The following is an 18,928-nucleotide window of genomic DNA, read 5'->3' on the forward strand; positions in this document are numbered from 1 at the left end:
AGTGAACATTTAGCTCGCTGAACCTAGCACAGTGAATATCAATCACACTTTTTTTTCTCGGACAGATTGTTTAACAGAAAGACATGATCATAACAATCACACATGAAATATTAGAGGTGGGTAAAAGCAGTATAGTAGAGCAGTGGTTTTTAGTCTAGTTCCTGCGTAATATACATTTTCCTCATCAATGGCCTGGTTTATGGTGTCTCCCATCAATGAACGTGTCAAGGTATGACAAAGCCACTATTTTCCTTTTTTTATTTTTATTTTTCATGTTTACATTTATGTCTCTCAGTCACCACCTTAGGTGGCGAAACTGAAGGACACAAATTTGTCTTATTTGTCTTTTGTTTACATCACGCAGTATCTATTCAATTCTAACCTGCTTTTTGGACATGGCTAGAACAGAGCCACAAAGCCAAGAAGAGTCTTTGGGTGCCAGGCTAAGCTTGTGCCATGCTGTCTACTACAGAAGGCTTCAGTAAAGAGAGGGTCCTTGGCAGCCGATCAGTTACCGCTGTGAATTATGTTCCCGTCAATGACATTTCTCCATCCATCCATCCATCCATCCATCCATCCATCCATCCATCCATCCATCCATCCATCCATCCATCCATTTTCTTCGCCACTTATCCTCACGAGTGTCACGGGAAGTGCTGGAGCTTATCCCAGCTGTCAAGGGGCAGGAGGTGGGGTACACCCTGAACTGGTTGCCAGCCAATTGCAGGGCACATAGAGACAAACATTCGCACACACAATCACACCTAGGGGCAATTTAGAGTGTCCAATTAATGTTGCATGTTTTTGCGATGTGGGAGGAAACCAGAGTGCCCGGAGGAAACCCACACAGGCACGGGGAGAACATGCAAAATCCACACAGGCGGGTCCGGGATTGAACCCGGCATCTCAGAACTGTGAGGCCAATGCTTTACCAGCTGAGCCACTATGACAAAATCAGAACAGAGATGACGATTTGTGTGGAACTCAGCTGGGCTTTCATGTCACTCATGACAGCACTCTAACAATGCGGAGTGACATTCCTTTTCAAATATCTTTGCCAACTGCCCGCTACTGCTATTACCTTACCAAAGAATTCCCACATCATGATTTGTAATTGTGAAAAAATAACAAAAAAGCAATGGTCCCTATAGTAAAAAGCAGCCGACTGTCATGGGTTTCTGTCATGTCTACATTCGCCAAAGTTTTGTCCCTCAAAGGAGATGAGAAGAGTGAAGAGCCTCACTTAATCTGAGTACAATGACTGCCCTTCTTTAAAGTAGATCTCGCTCTTTTAGCATAGCTACAGGTGGGGAGGCCATGTCAAGTGTTTTCCTGCATGTACGTAGAGTGTGGTCATCTAGAGGCCATTAAGGTGCTCTTCTCACAATGGTAAACAATCTCTATTTACTGTAAAGCAGAATTGGCAACTATATATATATATATATATATATATATATATATATATATATATATTCTGTATTTATTTTTTTTTAGAGGGGGGGTTCCCTCACACTAAAAGCAAGAAGTTGAATTTGTTAAAGCAACAAAAATGGAACTTGAATAAGGCAAACGGGGTAATGTGCATGATAAACCTGCTGGACAAGCAAGCAATGCAGCTGAGTGAACTGTCAAGCAGTGGAGGGGGTTTTGGTCGCCAATGGTAGGCCACTGGTTTTGCCGGGATTTATGACCATCTGCTTCTTTCTTGACAATTCCGTAATGTTTTTGTGGTTCAGTAAAAAAAAATAAATAAAAAAAAAATACTATATTGTACATGGAACCTCAAAACCTGAAAGTGTGTTAGCTTTTCAGTTGCTTGTGCATTGAAGAGTCATTCACTGTAAAATCTTTGTGATGATTCACATCAGTTGAGCTTAGCTGTGTCGCTCAATGCGCACGAGCAGCATTTAGTACCTTTTATAGCTAGTTTGTTTCCCTTCCTGCTTTTTGTCTCGGCATTATAAACTCTGTAGCAGACCAAATTAATCTGAACTAGCTGGCAAGCTTTGGGTGCGAGTCCTGAATAGAAAGCCTGACCCAATTGTTTTTTTTCTTGTTGTTTTTGTTTACCTTGACGCCATGAAATATCTTGGTAGTCAGAATCCCATTTTCTATTCAATACCGAGTTGGTAAATCCAGGATTGTCTTTTTAAGACACTTTATCACTCATTCCCATTCAGCGCTGTTTGACTTATCAAAGTATGAAATTATATGAAAATCCACGTACCATTTCTGGAAAGTATATCATCTGATGATAATGGGGATTTACCAGTAAATGGTTATGACAGAGTTCTGACAAGATAAGGCTCTGTTTTACTGGAGCTTCATGACATCTACTGCCTGTGTGGCTTTGACATTTTTAATGACTTCATAATAGGCTTTAGTATGATATTTATCATGAAAATAGTGTCTTGCCAGACTACAGGGCCTAATTAAAGGTGCATTGCTGTACTGTGTAGGATTTGATCTTGCCCATTATTTCGTAAAGCCATTAATAGTTTATGGCATTTTAATGAACCCTTCTTTGTCACAAACAATGATCTATGAATGTCTGTCAGCCAAAGCAGTTTTTATTATTAAAGGATTTCAATAAAAGCATTTTAAGATGCCTAATTTTTCCAGCTATGCACAAGGTTCAAAGCTATAAAGAGGATGCTCCTAAGCAAAATCTCACAGAGGTCATACAAATTATATTCCAACCAAAATTAGGTGGAAAAATATGGCTTACAGCATGCAAAATGCCACATATGGTGCCAGACATCAGCTTACTTCTCCGGGACATTCATTACATGTGCATCAAAAACGGATGAAGCCAAAAGGATTGTGGTCAATGTGACAGGTTCCACTTGCATCACTCCCTGTTCCGGGTTGCAGTTGCTGGAGATGTCCGGCTTTGTCGCACTTTCCCCAGCAGGAGAAACAGGTGAAGCTATCCCCTGCCTTCCTGCAATCAGGCAGCAAGGGAACATTTTTCCAAATTAAAGACAGCACGGTTGCACCGTGGCGGCACAATTCAGATTCATGAAAACCCACAGTAGGTCATTTTCTTTTATTCTCAAAAGGAGGTCACGTGGCCTTTTCTGTGCTTCGGGAAACTCCATTTTGTCTGTTAGCTTCTTCCTGCAGAAGGAGGCACTTTTAAGGGAATGCAGGCTCAAATCAGTTGTTCAGCTGTTGCTCATTCAGTATCTTAAGAAGAGTAAACAAAGACCTGCTCTTTGTGGCTGTCTCGTTGAATGCTTATCAAACAATCAAATGAATGACATATTGATGAGTAAAGGCAGTAACTTTGCCCTTTCAAATTCAATAACACCGCACCCTTGTCTGTCAACAGGCAAAACAAAAGCAGAAATTGGAAATGACTTTGGGTCAACAGGGAACAGGCAACAGAGATTAGTTGAAAGTAGTGGTTTTCAAGTTTGGTCACCTTGGGACCCACATTGTTCTATTGTCACTATGTTGCTTTTATAAGAGTTAAGAACAATGAAGAAAATGTATGATTTAAAAAAGAACTGGATGACTTTTTAACACATCTGCCTCACAGTTCTGAGGTACCAGGTTCTAATCTGACCTTTCCTGTGTGGAGTTTACATGTTCTTTCTGTGCCTGTGTGGGTTTTCTGTGAGTGCTTTGGTTCCCAAAAACACGCATGGTAGGTTTAACTACCGATTGAACTATAAAGAAGTTTGCATGGTTTGGAACCTGCTTCCTTCAGCAGTGGGGCACTGGTTTTGACGCAATTCAAAATTATAATCTCCGTTGCACGGCGTCTTCACGTCGTCCCAGGTTATTTTCAAACTACAGAGAATGTTTCCCCCGTAGTAAAAAAAAAAATCTGGGGTTTGTGAGCCGTGTGGCCATGTTGCCTCGGCTCAAGCCGAGTTAGTTAATAGTATGTAAAGCATCAAATGTTGTTGAACATCAGTGCTAAACTTCATTCATAATGTATAATATGCCCGTCAATGAACAAGAATATCTTTTGACCAGAATGTATGCAAGATATAGCCCTCTCATGGTACTTATAAAAAATGAATGCCGCTGAAAGCTTCTTTTCAAATATTCACATTTTTCCTTTAATTCTCACCAACTTTCTCTCTCTCGAACAACCTGGTTCTTCCTTAATTCTTAATCTATCATTTTATGGTTTAAGAAATGTGATCAAGTCCAATATATTGTGTATGGAGCGTCAAACACCTATACAGGCTCAGTGTTCAGGGCGTCCATACATTCGTTATTTGGGATGCGCATCTGGCTACATCTGCATAGCCTACCCTTTGGGTGATGCATGAACCAATCATGTCGAAGTAGGGTGGGTCTCGTCGAGAAAGGGTGTGATATTTCTAAAGGCCTCTTTATACTCCCACGCTTGCACAGCCGTCAGCGCCCACATTGCATCATGTGGTCGACGGTACACAGCGCACACAGCAAAAATTGTTGTTGCGCATAGAATGCCATGGAGATTGTCTCTTGTGATTTGTCTGTTTTAGTCAAATGCTGTGATGACATACTCAGCATTCTCATGGTTCCACATACCACCTACGCCGTCTTTAGCAATTTTTGGAGCAAAATTCAATGTATCATGTGTTCATTTAGGTCCATTTGTTCTAGCAGGCAATTTTCCACAGCCGCCATTGTTGTTGCTTTGTTCCTTATTCTGTAAAGTAAAATAACAATATTAACAATCCTACATTTTTAGATAAAACTACTGAATATTAAATCGGTTGGATTAGTTCCACACAGGACTCCGAAAAGAAAAAAATGGATGTTTGGAATTTAGACACCCTTGATTTAAACCATACAATCTTTTTTTCACTCGGCCCCCTCAAAGAATTGAAATCGAGAATCATTTGGAATCAGAATCAGAATCGGGAACAGAATCGCTGAAATTCAAATGATGCCTAACCCTATGCATAAGGTATAATGGTTGATGACTTGAAAATTATACTGACTGACTGTAATTTACATCGACTTTTGAAGACAATTATCGAGATATCCTTTGCATATTAATTTGATTTCAATTTACCCTCCGTTTCATAATTGTGTGAGTTGATCTGATAAAAACTGAAATATTCTGACCTTAACGTTCCGTGAGGAAAACCCTTAGTATAAAATCCAGTGGCAAAGGCCAGATGTTCTGGTTATCTTTGATGTTTAATCAGAAAATAAAGTATATTTTACTCACTGAATATTTTTGTCTTCCTCTTTGGAACTTTTCCAAATTCCCAGAAGCATGATCTTCTGCAATGAAGGGGCTTCACGTGTAGCCCGAGTTACGTGGGCATGACACTGGGTCTTCCCCTGTGACCCTTAGCAACCGCAGCTTTCCTTTTGTTGATCACTGCACACAGTTTGTGTTTGTTGGGTCAGTAGTGTGCATCCTTTTTAGAACTGCATTGATTGAGACATATCGCAAATATAAATTTGTCAAAAACAAGTCCAAATTCTATGCACAATCTTGTTGCAGTGTCAGTGTGACAATGAGACATAAAGTGACATTATTGCTTCCTGCAGCATTTATCACCGAGCAAGTGAAGTACCAGTCTAGACTTTTATAGGCCCATGAGTTGTAAAGATGGGGTAGCACTGTTACACTTGTGTCATGATTTTTGACAATGTATCAAAATGGATGCAGCATCCTGGTTGCTGCATTTCCAGAGGATCCCACTGGCTGGGAGCCAATAAGGAGCTGTCCTCCTCCTGTCATTTTCCCAAACAGGAAGGGTAGGGGTTGTGGATTTTTAGCCGATCCACTTGTATACAGATGTTTAATGTTCCTCATGGGACGACTTAAAGTATCTATTAATCTATCTAATCATGTCAAACTCTTGGCCTGTGGGATCAATTTGAGCATTTTAGCATGACATTGGTCCTCACAATAGCATCAACCAAATGTGTGCATGCAATTCCATGAGCAGCGTCATCATATTTGTATAAACTCTCGCACTCAGTTTTAGGGGTGTGGTGGATATCACTGTCAGTCAGTCATATATCAAATTCAACAGAACCACATGGCTACTTATGCATTGCCTGTGCGTTTTAACTACTTAGTAACTTACTGCTAATTTTGAAAGCTTTATTTTTTGTTGATTGAATGAGGATATATTGCAGAAGAATTCATGGTTGTATCTGCGTAAATCTATTTGCAAAAAATGTTTCTTGGGATTGAAAAATGCATTTATATGATTCGGACATGATAGAAAACTATATTTATTTTAAGTTAAACAATGTCTCTAAATGCTTGATCAATTATCAAAAATGTGTTGATTATTTTGACAATTAATCGATTACAGTAAACGTATCACTTGAATGTACACATGAATGTACTTTATGCAAGTAGAATGACCCCCCACATCCTCGTAGTTCGCCACGTTCAGACTCATTTGGATCTGTGGATGCACCTATTCATGGAATTTTTTTTCTCCCCTAGTTTTTCTTTAATTTTTATTTTATTTGTTTTTTACGGGGCAGGGGGGAAGGAACCATCCCCCAATATGTTCCTTGGCGGTCAGTTATCTGTGGATTCTCACAAATTGCAGATAGTTGGGGTCCACTGTATACTGTAGGATGCAAGTCAGAATTTTGGTAGAGCCGCTGCTCCTCCCCATAGAGGAGCCAGATGAGGTTACTTGGGCATCTGATTCGGCCTCCTGGGCACCTCCCCGGTTAGGTGTTCCGGGCATGTCCTGCCGGAAAGAGACCCCAGCGACAACCCAGGGCATGACGTATGACTTCTGTTGGATGTCTCTCATTTATGATAGTCCTTCATGAAACTTAACATCCATCCAGTCAGCTTCTTTGCATTTAGCAGGTGTTGTGCAACGTCTAAGGAATTAGGACCCAAATAGCAGACACGTGGTTAGGTAGCGTACACTCGATTCAATAACAAAAGTAGACTATAACATATGAGAGAAGAGAGGGGAATTAAAAGTGCATGTACCACATGAGCAGAAGCAGTAAAAGTACAAACCATAGGAAACTTTTAAAAGGGTCACTGTGAAGCAAGCACAAATAATCCTGTTCTGAATCAAATAGCTCGAATGAGCCACAGCAGAAGGATGACACTAAGGGAAAAAGAAAAACAAAAGGGATTCTAACCCGCACCAAATTATGAGCGACTCAGGTCTTGGGTCATACACAAAAGGTTATACAACAGATTGTAGCGTACTCAAGACCGTGGTAAAACACACACGTAAACGGAACAATGAGGAACAATGGAAGAGAGCAATGCAATATAATAACCTGGCACCCTCCTTTTGCTATACCTACATGGCTACTGATCATTATTGCCATCCAGTGTACAACAGGAAGCCGCGCTTACTAGCAGTCAGTCAGGTAACAGGAGACTGAAAAAGAAAACAAAAACACACAGCACCATCAGCAAGTTGACACATTGTTATGTATAAGCAAAGATGGTTAGGCTAGTTTTGCATTTTCTGAACCAGGTTTCTACTCGTTTCACATGTGCCTACATTTTGAGAGACTAAGACCTGTGCACCAAAGTCACTACTAGAGTTGAGGCTTTGTGAGCAGTTTTCTTTTTTTTTTAATCTCGGAAAGTCATTTTGCAGCGGCTGACAGATAATAGGACAAACGAGGCAGCGCAACTCCGTACTCTCCAATATGACTCGAATGACAGTAAGTGATGTGTTGAGAAAAATACCAAAGATCAAAGTAATGCTTCTTATCAATTGAGACATTAGACGTGTGATTCCATTCGGTGTCTTAGCTTCAAACTAAATTCAGTCAGTCGGAATCTAACAGTATAGTTTCACTGACTTCTTGTATTATTGTTTATTTGAAGGTTTTCTGCACCCCCACTGTCTTCCTCTCCTTCTTGAATTGTGAAGCCATGGACTAGAGCTGTGTCTGGTCCAAACGGTCCCACGGTCATCTGATGGCTTCGCATCAAACCTCAGCAAAAACACGGAAAGTAAGTTTCCTAACAAAAACTTTTATTTGCTTTATAAACCACCACTGACAGCCGTACCCGTTTCCTGTATTGATCTCATCCATAAGATGCCTTAAAAAATGAAAATGAGAGCCTCTTTTGTAAGGTGAACTTCGGCAAACTTGATGCCACAGTCTGTAAGATGTAGAAATAGAGACATTGATAGTTAAAGATAAATACTTATTTTCTTGAGTGATAACATGATTAAATTTTCACGTTATTTATTTGTAAGTTTCCTGCACGGTGGCGCACCTGTAGAGTGTTGGCCTCAATATTTCTGAGGACTGCGGTTCAAATCCTGGCCGCGCCTGTGCAGAGTTTGCATGTTCCCCCCATGGCTGCGGGTTGTGGGTTTTCTCCGGGCACTCCTATTTCCTCCCAAAAACATGAGCTAATTGGAGACTCTAAATTGCCCATAGGTGTGATGGTGAGTGCGACTGTTGCCTGTCTTGCAATTGGCGAGCCAGCCTCCTGCCAGATTGACAGCTGGGATTGGTTCCGCCACTCCCGTGGCCCTTGTGAGGATAAGTGACTCAGAAAATGGATGGATGGATTTATTTCAATTTTTTGGCAGAGGAGGATGAACTGTGGTTGTGCCAGCCTACACTACCATTAATGAAGATGAACATAAGAGGCTGAGAGGGAAGGGGGATGCCATTTAAGCAAGCACTGCCCCAAACTTGCATTATGGGGGTCCGCGATCTGCTGATTTGTGCAGTTCTCTAAGGGCAGCAGTCCCAAGTCATTTTCGCTGCTTTTTGTCTGCTATACAGCAAGAAAGGGAAGCTCACTCCCCACTGAGCCTGTCACGATGCCGGCTTGTCGTCAGCCCCTGTGCAGACTCAGCCACTGTCGCCGCCTGCAAGTGACGCCATTTTTGAGGAACTGTCTTGTACGCCACAGTCTTGAAGCTTAGCTCAACTCAACTGAGAAAGGAATCAAAGGGTTCATGGAGGGATTCCATACATATGAAAGAATTGTTTGTGAAAGACAGGATTATCCGATCGAAAGAAAAAGAAAATGCAAAAGCGCACTAATGGAATTAAATCGGGTGCACATTTAATATTTTCACATAAACGTGTGTACCCCTGTTAATAATTATGTCCTTCATGTAGATTTAGCATTGAGGAGATAGTGTTGTCTCTTTCCTGAACAACATTTGTAGTTCACTTTTTTGTAATGCATTATGTGTAACATTAAAAAGTTTTAAAAGGATTTAACAGAACGACGGCACGAATAGTTAGAATGTCTGCCTCACAGTTCTGAGGACCAGGTTTCAAATTCTGGCCCCGCCTATGTGGAATTTGAAAGTTCGCCCCATGCCTGCCTGTGTTTTCTCCAGGCTCTCTGAGCATTCCAGTTTCCTCCCACATCCCACAAACATGCATGATAGGTTAATTGAAGACACTAAAGTCCCTGTAGGTGGGAATGAGAGTGTGACTGGTTGTTTGTCCAAAAATAGCTAGGATAGGCTGCAGCACTCCTGCGACCCTTGTGAGGATAAGCGGCTCAGAAAATGGCTGTATGGATGGAAAAATGTACTCCCTCCTACATGATTCCATGTCAGATAGAAACATGTAGTTGGCTGTTTCTGAGTCATAGTAACCTCCCACGTGGGGGGTGGCTGATGTGAACATGACAGCTCTTAAAGGAAAACATGAGGTTACATGGAATAGGTAGCTCTTTCTGTGTCTTGTTCCTCAACACTACACATAAAAGCAACAGTGGAAAGAAAAAGAAAATTCTTATTTTTCTGCATAAATTGGTTAAAAAATGTAGACAGATTGCAATCTGAATCAAGGAATACTGATATTAAATCTACGTATGACAATTAGAAAGACTCAAAAAGGTTATTGGTTAAAATTTGGATTTGTGATTATATTTTCATACTTATTTATTTAATATTTTAATGATTTTGTATTTTTAATGTCCATTTAATTTTATTTGTGTTGTGTTTTACTATTTTTTCCATAAATTAATTATTTTGGCTTTGACAGAAAATAGGAAAAATGTTATTTACTGTTTTCCAAAGGAAAACCAGATGTTTGTAAATATTAGTTTTATATTGATGAAACTCAAATATAATCAGTCTGATTTCATGAAGGACAGCAGGAATCAGAAAATATTTACTGTTGAGGAGTGTTGAAGTCAGAGGATTTGGACATCTCAAATTAAGCCATGACTTTAAACAATAAATTTATTGTCTAAATGGTTCTCAATGAATTTGATGATCGATTATTTGTTAATTGATTTCAATTAGTTGGCTATTTTAGGTTCTCATCTTATTTCTCATCATTCATTTTTTCTATATTAGTTTAGATTCTCGTATTTCTCATTATTTTTCTATTGTCCTAATTTTATTTGTAGTCTTTGTCTATTTTTTAAAAAAATATTTAATTGGCATTTGGGGGCTGGAGTGGTTGAATGGTATTTCAATTCATTTCAACAAGAATTATTTTTCCAACTTGGTCACAGAACAAATTATACTCCCAAGTCAAGGTCAACTGCATTTTGAAAATGAAGGGCTTTTACTTTTATTTTACTTTTTCTAAATAAAATGTATTTACGTACTTTAACTCTGATACATATCGTCTCCGCGTCTTTGTTAGTCATTGCTACAAAATAAAGAAATTGTTTATTGATGTGTCTGAACAGTCGAGGGCAAAGTGGAAGGATAGTCCTGCCCTCTGTGGTAGGGACACCTGGAGAGGAAGTTTATGAAAATGAGCCGCAGGTAAACCAGAAGATTTGATATGGATGAACTGAGTCTCTTGTACTTTCTCTCTTATCACTCACTCTCTTGTTCACTGTTGCTCGACTACTCACTTTCCCCCTGTAATACATCCCAAATGGCTGATAGTAACTAGATCGGCAAAACTATTGTCCACCCTCATTGCAGCTTTGATTTATTAAAAATACATTGTGATTAAAAAAATTCTGTATGTCTTTTACAACATTAGTTAGCAGCTCTTACGGGCCAAAGGTAGCCAAGATTACTTTTCAAACCTTGAGGCATCTGTTTTGGTTAGTTACAAAATATCATGTTGTGCTGTTTAATGCAAACACCCCCCAAGGGCTACTGAATGTCTTCATATGCGGGTGGGGCATCTCCACTGGGCTTGATCTCTTCTTGGGTCAAAGCCACAGGCCTGAGCAGGGTCTCTTCTGCACACAGAGGTCCGCTATTGGTGTTGTAAACCTGTGGGTGTTTGTTTCTTTGCCGCTGTTGCTCGGAGCTGCTCTCTGACCCCCACACTGCTTCTTTCTGAGGAATGAAAGTTATGCATGAAGTCATTCATTCCGTAGAATGAGGGAGTGAACGCATCTCATTAGTGTTGTTTGTGACATAGACTTGTGACCATGAGAAATTAGCGACTGTGTTTCTTGGACTTAAACCACTCTCTTCGTAAACAGGAGCATTGATGTGGTTTAAGATACGCAGGCGTCAGCCCACAGAGGCAGGAAAAGAGTTAGCATTGTTGCTATTACAGGCAGTGGGCCAAAGGCTTTGGAAACAAGCAGGTGTGTCCTGTGTACGACCTCTGGCTGCGACTCTGTTGATATTACATCTGTACGGCTGGGTGTTATGTTATGACTGTGAGTAAGATGAGGAGGAGCGCCGCTTGCACTTGCTTGACCCCTGCTTCAGTTAGAACGCAAAAAAGTTTTCTCTTCAGTGCTTGTTTTCATGCGACTTTTTTTTCATGATTTCTTTGTCAGATGAGAACGTGAAGGCTGGCGTCCACCAAGGCCTCCGCTGCGCCGTGGGCAGCGCACACACATGATCACATGACTCTGGACATGGATGCGGTCCTGTCAGACTTTGTTCGGTCCACGGGGGCAGAACCGGGTCTGGCAAGGGACCTGCTGGAAGGTAAGTGACTGTTGTTCCTAACGGCACTAAAAAGGGATGGATGGTGTGATCGATCATCTGCTTCTTGATGTGTGCTGGGTTCTACGATTAAGAGTGGGGAGAAGAAGGATGGAAATGAGTTGGGAAGGGAACACAAAAGAAAGAAAAGAAGGGAGGGTAGAACAAGAGCTCACGACCAGGAGCCAGCTCACTGATTTAGAAAAGGCTGTGACATTTTAACGAGAGTGTTCCCCACAGACAGCTTTGTGGCCATTCACTGTGTCTCAATGAGGAGTGCTGTGCTACTGGCATGTAGGCTTAACTCACATAGCCAACCAAACAAAACATTGGAGTGCAGAAGTTCACAAGCCAACAGAATTATGGTCCGTGGTTAGTGAGATCTCAGCCATTGCCCTGTATTAATGGAAATTAAAAAGAAGTTCAAGATCATGCATAATGTATTGTAAAAAAAACAAACAAAAAACTGAAAATATTTTTTGTTTATGTTTGTTGTGTAGCTGGTTTGTAATGCTTTTGTGTTTCCGCATTTGTACAACTTCCACATTAAAATGCAGAAGAGATGTGAATTATTTCTATTGATTTATTATCTGACGTCACTGATGTTGTATTGTTTTGCCTGGTTTCAGTCCAGGCAGTGTGCATTCGGTTCCCACTCAGTGATTGTGTGAACACGGGTGTGAATGGTTGTCTATCGCTATATGTACCCGGCGACCGACTGGCAACCAGTCAATGTAGTCCACCTCGTGAACCTGAACAGGATGAATTGAAATTAGATGTATAAATATCTTTTATATTGTTTTGAATTCACTAGATTCATCTCTAGTTCAAGTCTTGATTAAAGCTTATTTCACTTTTAGTTATTTATTTGTCCACCATATTTGCTCATATAAACCACGCAACCATCGATTTGCTGCTATCCATGGTCAAAACATGAAGTATTAGCCATATTTTGTTAGATTTTTCAATGAAATGTTCTGCTTTGTGCGCATGAGCTGTCCGTTTCTCTTCTTCACCATGTATTTCCACTCGAGTTCTGATATTAGCAAAGAACAAAAACAGTGATCGATTCAATCAATACTTGATGATATGGTAAATATAACCTTTTAAAATAGTGTACCATCTACAATGACCAAGGGAGATGCTAGTCCAATTGTCTTGGGTTTTATTGTAAAACAACAAAACACAGCTACTTGGGGCTATAGCTGCTGCCAGAAATAACAGAACTAAACGTACTGAACTCGACAGATAGCTTGCGTGCACCCCCAGTCTCTCTCACGTTCTCTCTCTTCTGCCTACACACCGAGCAGCTTGATTTCTTCAAAACCACTCCGAAATAAGAGCACTAAGCACAGCAGCTCAGCAAGCAACACAACCTGTTCCTCCGACCGGTCAAAGTAACACACAACAATAAAGAATCATTACCACTTGATTACAGTACTGCTGAAAATAGGGGAGTCATACTGGCTAGAAGCTTCTCCTTGGATTTCCAGAATGTTGAACTACAGAACTTTACTGTTCCCTTCTGACTCAGCAACAGTGATTACTTTCTTCTTAAAAGGATTGGAGTTAATTGCCCTTATTTTACTCAATTTTTTTTAACTTGGAAGATGTATTGACAGTACAAGAAATAAATCTCTTGAAATACTTTAAAATCCTATGCCGTCACACACAATCCAACACCATTTTAGAATAAAGTGGTCGATAAATATGCTCTTAATGCCGTATATTTGCTAAATCCTGCAATGGTGGAATTCCTGAATGAGTAAGTTAAAGCTAATACATTCTTTATGGTTGTGAGTAACCTATGTTCATAATGTGTCCACGCTTCATTCTGCTGATGAGGGCCGGTTCAAATGAAGGAGAGAACTGATTTTCCACTGAGAGTTTGCATGAAAGCACTTAGAGACCATGCTTCTGCCGCCATAATGCTGGGCCGTGGGTTGGCAACATGGGTTTTGATCACCTCTGAGAGACGTTCACTAAATCCACTTTGCATTGATTTGGCTTAAGAGATGGTTATGAGCGGTGCCAAATTTCATGTTCAGTTAGTGGAGAAGCATTATGTCTGGATGTCTAGAGGAAATGGCTCCCATAAAGGAGTCCATTAACTGGCCCGCGAACATGCTCCGGTTACAAGCCGGTTGACACTCGCTCCTCTGAATGTCTTCAGTCGCAAGTATTATACAAGTACATGTAGATTGTTCTCTCATTATCAGAAGGATCAGTACCCTCTATTCTGCTGTACTATTGCTCTCTTGTTAAGCTTTTTCAAAAACAAAATCTATTTAGATGAGCTGTGCTTCAAAAAATGTGTTAGAGCAGATTAAGCGTTCAAGAGCTTTCTCTCTGAAAGCAGTTGCCTGCTTCCTCTGAAAAAGGACGAGAGAGGCCAAACAGAGCCAAGGACTTGACAGTTAAACAATGAGTTTACAAATTCTTCTTTTATCTGAGGCCAAATGACATCCTACTCATAATTGCATTACATTGTTTTTTGAAGAAATAATTATTTTAACTTTAATGCAAGTTCAATAATCATTTTTGCACACATACACACTTCCTTTCAACGGAGTCTTACCGAGACTCTTTTCCTGCTCATGTTCTTCCTACGCGTCAGGATATTGCCGTCATTCTCTTAATGGATCTGTCTCACTTTGCCGTTATTACTCTTCTGCTCCTACTCAACCTTTCACTGTTGCTCACTTATTCACTGTTTTTGGTTCATGTGGACTACTTTTAACATGGGCCTTGTGTTTAATTATTAATTAATATAAAATGACACACTAGAAAAGAAAAAAAACAGAATATGATGAAAAAAATAGAGGGCAGTATGTTTTTTCTTTTTTTCTTTTTCTTTCAGCTTTCTGTCGCATGTCATGTATGAGAGATACTTGTTTACAGTAAAGTAGTTTGTGTCATCCAAGGAACAGTTCCGTGGGAGTCTGCCAACTCAAATCTTTTGGTTAAAAAGAAAAGAAAAATCAGCTTTGCTTAAAATGATTTCATTACATATATTTCTTTTTTGTATTTTTACCTCACAGGTAAAAACTGGGACCTCAGTGCTGCTCTGAATGATTATGAGGAGCTCCGGCAGGTCCACACTGCCAACCTGCCGCAGGTCTTCAACGAGGGCCGCTACTACAAACAGCCGGAGGCACGTGACACGCCAACCCATGTCAACAAGATCGACAGGTCGTGTGCGCAGAAGCAGGAAGACAATGGACAAGGTAGACTGTTACTGTGACCACTTTGCCAATTTGTATGCCTGGGAATTCTTTGGCTCTGGCTTCCTCCTATTTTCAAAAAACATCCTTGTTAGGTTCATTGAATCCTCTGAATAGTCCAGAGGTGGGAATGTGAGTGTGAATGGATCTTTTCTTAAATGTGCAATTGGCAGACAACCAGCTCAGGGTGTAGCCAGCGTCCTGCCCTAATATAAAATGGGATTGGCCCCAGCTCACGTTTGACCCTAATGAGGACAATTTTACTTTTGAAGATGAGTGGATAATTAAACTTAATGTGAAGATATGTGTAATTATGTGAATAGTGCTCATTTTTTGCATTATAGTACAGCATTCTCTCATACTGGCCACCACACGAACAAATACTAAACGCTCCATTTTCATGACTGAATTAAATCCAGCGGTGTATGTGGTGTAAGTCTGGGAGGAGGTAGAATAGACCCAGTGTTTAATTTCATCTGCCCTGGTGTGGGCATCATCACACCCAACTACAATCACGTGCAATTGAAGCTGTTCCTCTCACGGCTCACCAGTGCCCCACTAGGAGTCTTTAACATGATGGAAGAAAAAAATGATTTTCTCGATTCCGGGAGGTCAAAGTGTGCAAATGTATTTATAAGGAACTGCAAGCAGACCTCCAGGAGTGGGTGATGTAGAGTTGGCAAGCGAGGAGATCACAGATTTGCGCTGTGAAGTAGGCACTTGGAGACCACCCCGCATTCAATCATTCATGCTCGAGTCCCCCCACCCCCACCTCACCTCCATCCCTAAACAGAGTGTCAATATGTTGGCTGGCATGTATGTAAGGACACACCCCTTGCTGCAGCGATGCATGTATCATGGCACAGATAGGTCTTCCAAATAGGCAAGCACGTGGGCAGGAAGCCTCACACTTGCACGAAAGTCAAGATATGGCAGTTTTTGCGCTCAATCTTTCCTGTGCCAACTGCAAAAATAGATCCCTGCTGAGTTTCTCAACTAATATCTCCATAATGGATTCCTTCTTTTTCCCCCTCAGGTATACAAAATTTTTTCCAATACATTTAAATAAATTCAAATGGGCTAGCTACTTCAATTATAACAAAAAAATTATAAAAATTAATGTATAAAAATTGTAAGTCTACCGTGTTTGTGGAGTGTATTGATGTTGGAGTCTCTTTTATTTTGGACTGCATTACTGTGGGTGTTTACACAAGTGCTTGTGCAGGCATAGTGATGTTCTAAAGTTGAGTTTGATATCCAACATAACATTGCATTTGATTTCCTACTAATGTTGGAGCACAGGCACTGCTACTAATTTAGTCTGCCTCCTCTGAAGCCAGTTGTTTTTCCCTCATCCTTTCACATCTGTCTCATCTGCCCCTCTAGAGAAGCGTCTGTCCCGTGGAATCTCACATGCCAGCTCCGCCATTGTCTCCCTTGCGCGACTACAAGTGGCCAACGAGTGTACCAACGAGCAGTTCCCTCTTGAGATGCCCATCTACACATTCCAGCTGCCAGATCTCAGTGTGTACAGCGAAGACTTCAGGAGTTTCATAGAGAGAGATCTGATAGAGCAGTCCACAATGATGGCTCTGGAGCAAGCTGGTGAATATCATTTTTGTTCACGCTTATGTCTTTCTACAAAATAGCGGACAGTCAACAACATAATGCAGATGGAAAAGAGGATGAGTGTTAAATCTGAGAGTTAAAGGGAAACATCTGGGCAAAAGCCCGAGGTTTCCCAACATCTAGTATCCCCAAGGATTCATTTTGCGTCTGAAGGTTTGAACTTTTGGAGAAACTAACTCCTGAAGTTTCACATCTCCCTGCAGACTGCAAAGATCATGACACCAAGCCGCCTTTAATAAACCATACAAACAAGCAAGAAAAAAGATCTTAGCCGTTTTATTAATATGGATATTATAAACCTGCAAATTATTTTTTAATGAAAGAATCCTACGTAAAATGAATTTGTAGATATACATAGAAATAATATGGTTCTGCAAATTATGAAGTGCAAAAAAAGAAAAAAAACTGTCTGAAAGGTTAACAAGACTCATCTATGTACATTTGTTAAATAAATAATGAAGTCATTTCAGTTGTGAAGACTGTGCAAAGCTCAGGGCTGTTAAGATGTGCCCGATTCTCCCTGAGGGACGCCGGCTGTGGTGATGGGAGAACAAGTGGATTTACATCTTGGTTTGAGGTGGATTATTTAGCTTTTTTTTTTTTTTTGCTGTAACCCTGGAAGAAAATGTCAAAAAAATGTTTTACCACACCCAAGATTAGTATCCAACTGACTGTTTGGTTGGAGGATATAAAATATATCTACTGTATAAATGTTGTGTTCTGAGACTGATCATTATTTTATACCCTCTTTACTGTCATGAACTACCCATAATTTTTCTTACTGAAATTGACATCTACATTTAACCCAACTTGGCAAAAGCTTCAGACACACCAAGCACACAACATTAGTGGTGGGGGAAGGTGATACACTCAGTTGATTTTCAAAAAATGTGATAGCTTAAGACGTGATATTTATTGCTTTTTTTGTTATTCCTTTGAATGTAACTACATTTTTACTACTGTTTAATTTGTACCAATGACATTAATGTAAATAACACTTTACAAATGTAAAAAAAAAAATCACATTTAGTATGCTTTTGATGCACTTATTGAATATACTGTATGTTTATGCTCAGGTCGTCTGAACTGGTGGTCCACTATGTGCACCAGCTGTAAGAAGCTGCTTCCTCTGGCCACCACTGGGGATGGGAACTGCCTTCTCCATGCTGCTTCGTTAGGTCAGTGTCCCACATTTCATATGGATTCCACTTCAGGACTAAATCTTTAAACTGCAAACTGAGAGAGTGACGCATGCCATTTGTCTGCATTAGGGTTTTTCCACTTAAAATGTTTTAGTTCTACTTGTGTCAGCCCATATTATGGAAAACTTGACATGAAACAGAGTTAGGTAAAACATTAGAGTTCATGTCATTCAGATAGTAATTTAAATATTGCTGCATTTAAATCTGAATTGGGGAGGGGGGTATACTGTGGTTACCACTGTGGTACTACAATCCATCACATATTTGCGGTTCACTATTAGTGAATTCAGCTACTTGCTTCTCTTCCTGTGAAACCTGTTCCCAGCAATTTGCTGACAAACTCAATTCCTACATTTTTAAATGCTCTTTCTGTCCCAAGATGACAGAAGATGGCCCCAAATATCAGTCAAAAAGGAAAGTAGTACATTGGTGGTGTTGAACTATGTAGACGTGATATACAGTATTTGCAGTAATTGGGAGACAAGGTTTGAATTTCAAGTCATCTTTAGGGATTTTCACAGAAGTTGAAACAGGCTCTGATTTTATTTTCAATATGATTCTATATCCGGACCTCTATAGGATGAGGTATTTGATTTTGATTAATCAATCTTGTGGGGTTTTTTTCCTACTGCATTTCACTATGTAACTAAAAAGGTTTTCAACTGGAATATCTCATTCACTGAGATCAAGCAGGTTTTGTTTAAGTGTTGTCTTTATTTTTTGAGCAGTGTACAAGTGAAATGTATATGTGTACATCTGTATAATGTATATAATGTACAGTACTTGAAGTACCAGATGCACTGCACATGAAAAAGGTACTGTATGGTACTGGATTTTAAAGTGGGTAAATAAACTGTTGCATAGCTATAAACTTCCTTCTAATTTGTTCTGTTGAATTTAATTTTTGTTTTTATATCTAGTAAATATTAACTGTATTTAATTCAGTATGTTTCATACAACAAAAGAGGGCCAGCGTATCACTAATGGTACTCATATCACACTTCTGAGAATCAGATTTAGGCAAGTAAAAATTACCAGATTCATGTCAAGGAAA

At 40.0% G+C, this 18,928-nt stretch overlaps 1 protein-coding gene across 4 annotated transcripts in view; it reads left to right on the forward strand.

Annotated features, from left to right (window-relative positions):
* The window catches only part of otud7a (OTU deubiquitinase 7A), a 36,306-nt gene that overhangs the window by 573 nt on the left and 16,805 nt on the right, over positions 1-18,928 (forward strand). For 2 of the 4 annotated variants that reach the window (XR_009795318.1, XM_061822135.1), the window contains exons 2-6: positions 7,802-7,930; positions 11,669-11,822; positions 14,861-15,046; positions 16,430-16,648; positions 17,749-17,850. Coding sequence is in view for 3 of the 4 variants with exons in the window: in XM_061822135.1 (XP_061678119.1) it covers positions 11,738-11,822; positions 14,861-15,046; positions 16,430-16,648; positions 17,749-17,850 (592 nt within the window). In the remaining variant the exon portion in view is untranslated. Of the gene's footprint in view, positions 1-7,801; positions 7,931-11,668; positions 11,823-14,860; positions 15,047-16,429; positions 16,649-16,686; positions 17,250-17,748; positions 17,851-18,928 lie in introns of those variants that run through there. The other 2 variants (XM_061822137.1, XM_061822136.1) reach the window with 2 other exon arrangements.

This window comes from Syngnathoides biaculeatus, chromosome 6, assembly GCF_019802595.1.
Source record: "Syngnathoides biaculeatus isolate LvHL_M chromosome 6, ASM1980259v1, whole genome shotgun sequence".
NCBI classification, from domain to species: Eukaryota; Metazoa; Chordata; class Actinopteri; order Syngnathiformes; family Syngnathidae; genus Syngnathoides; species Syngnathoides biaculeatus.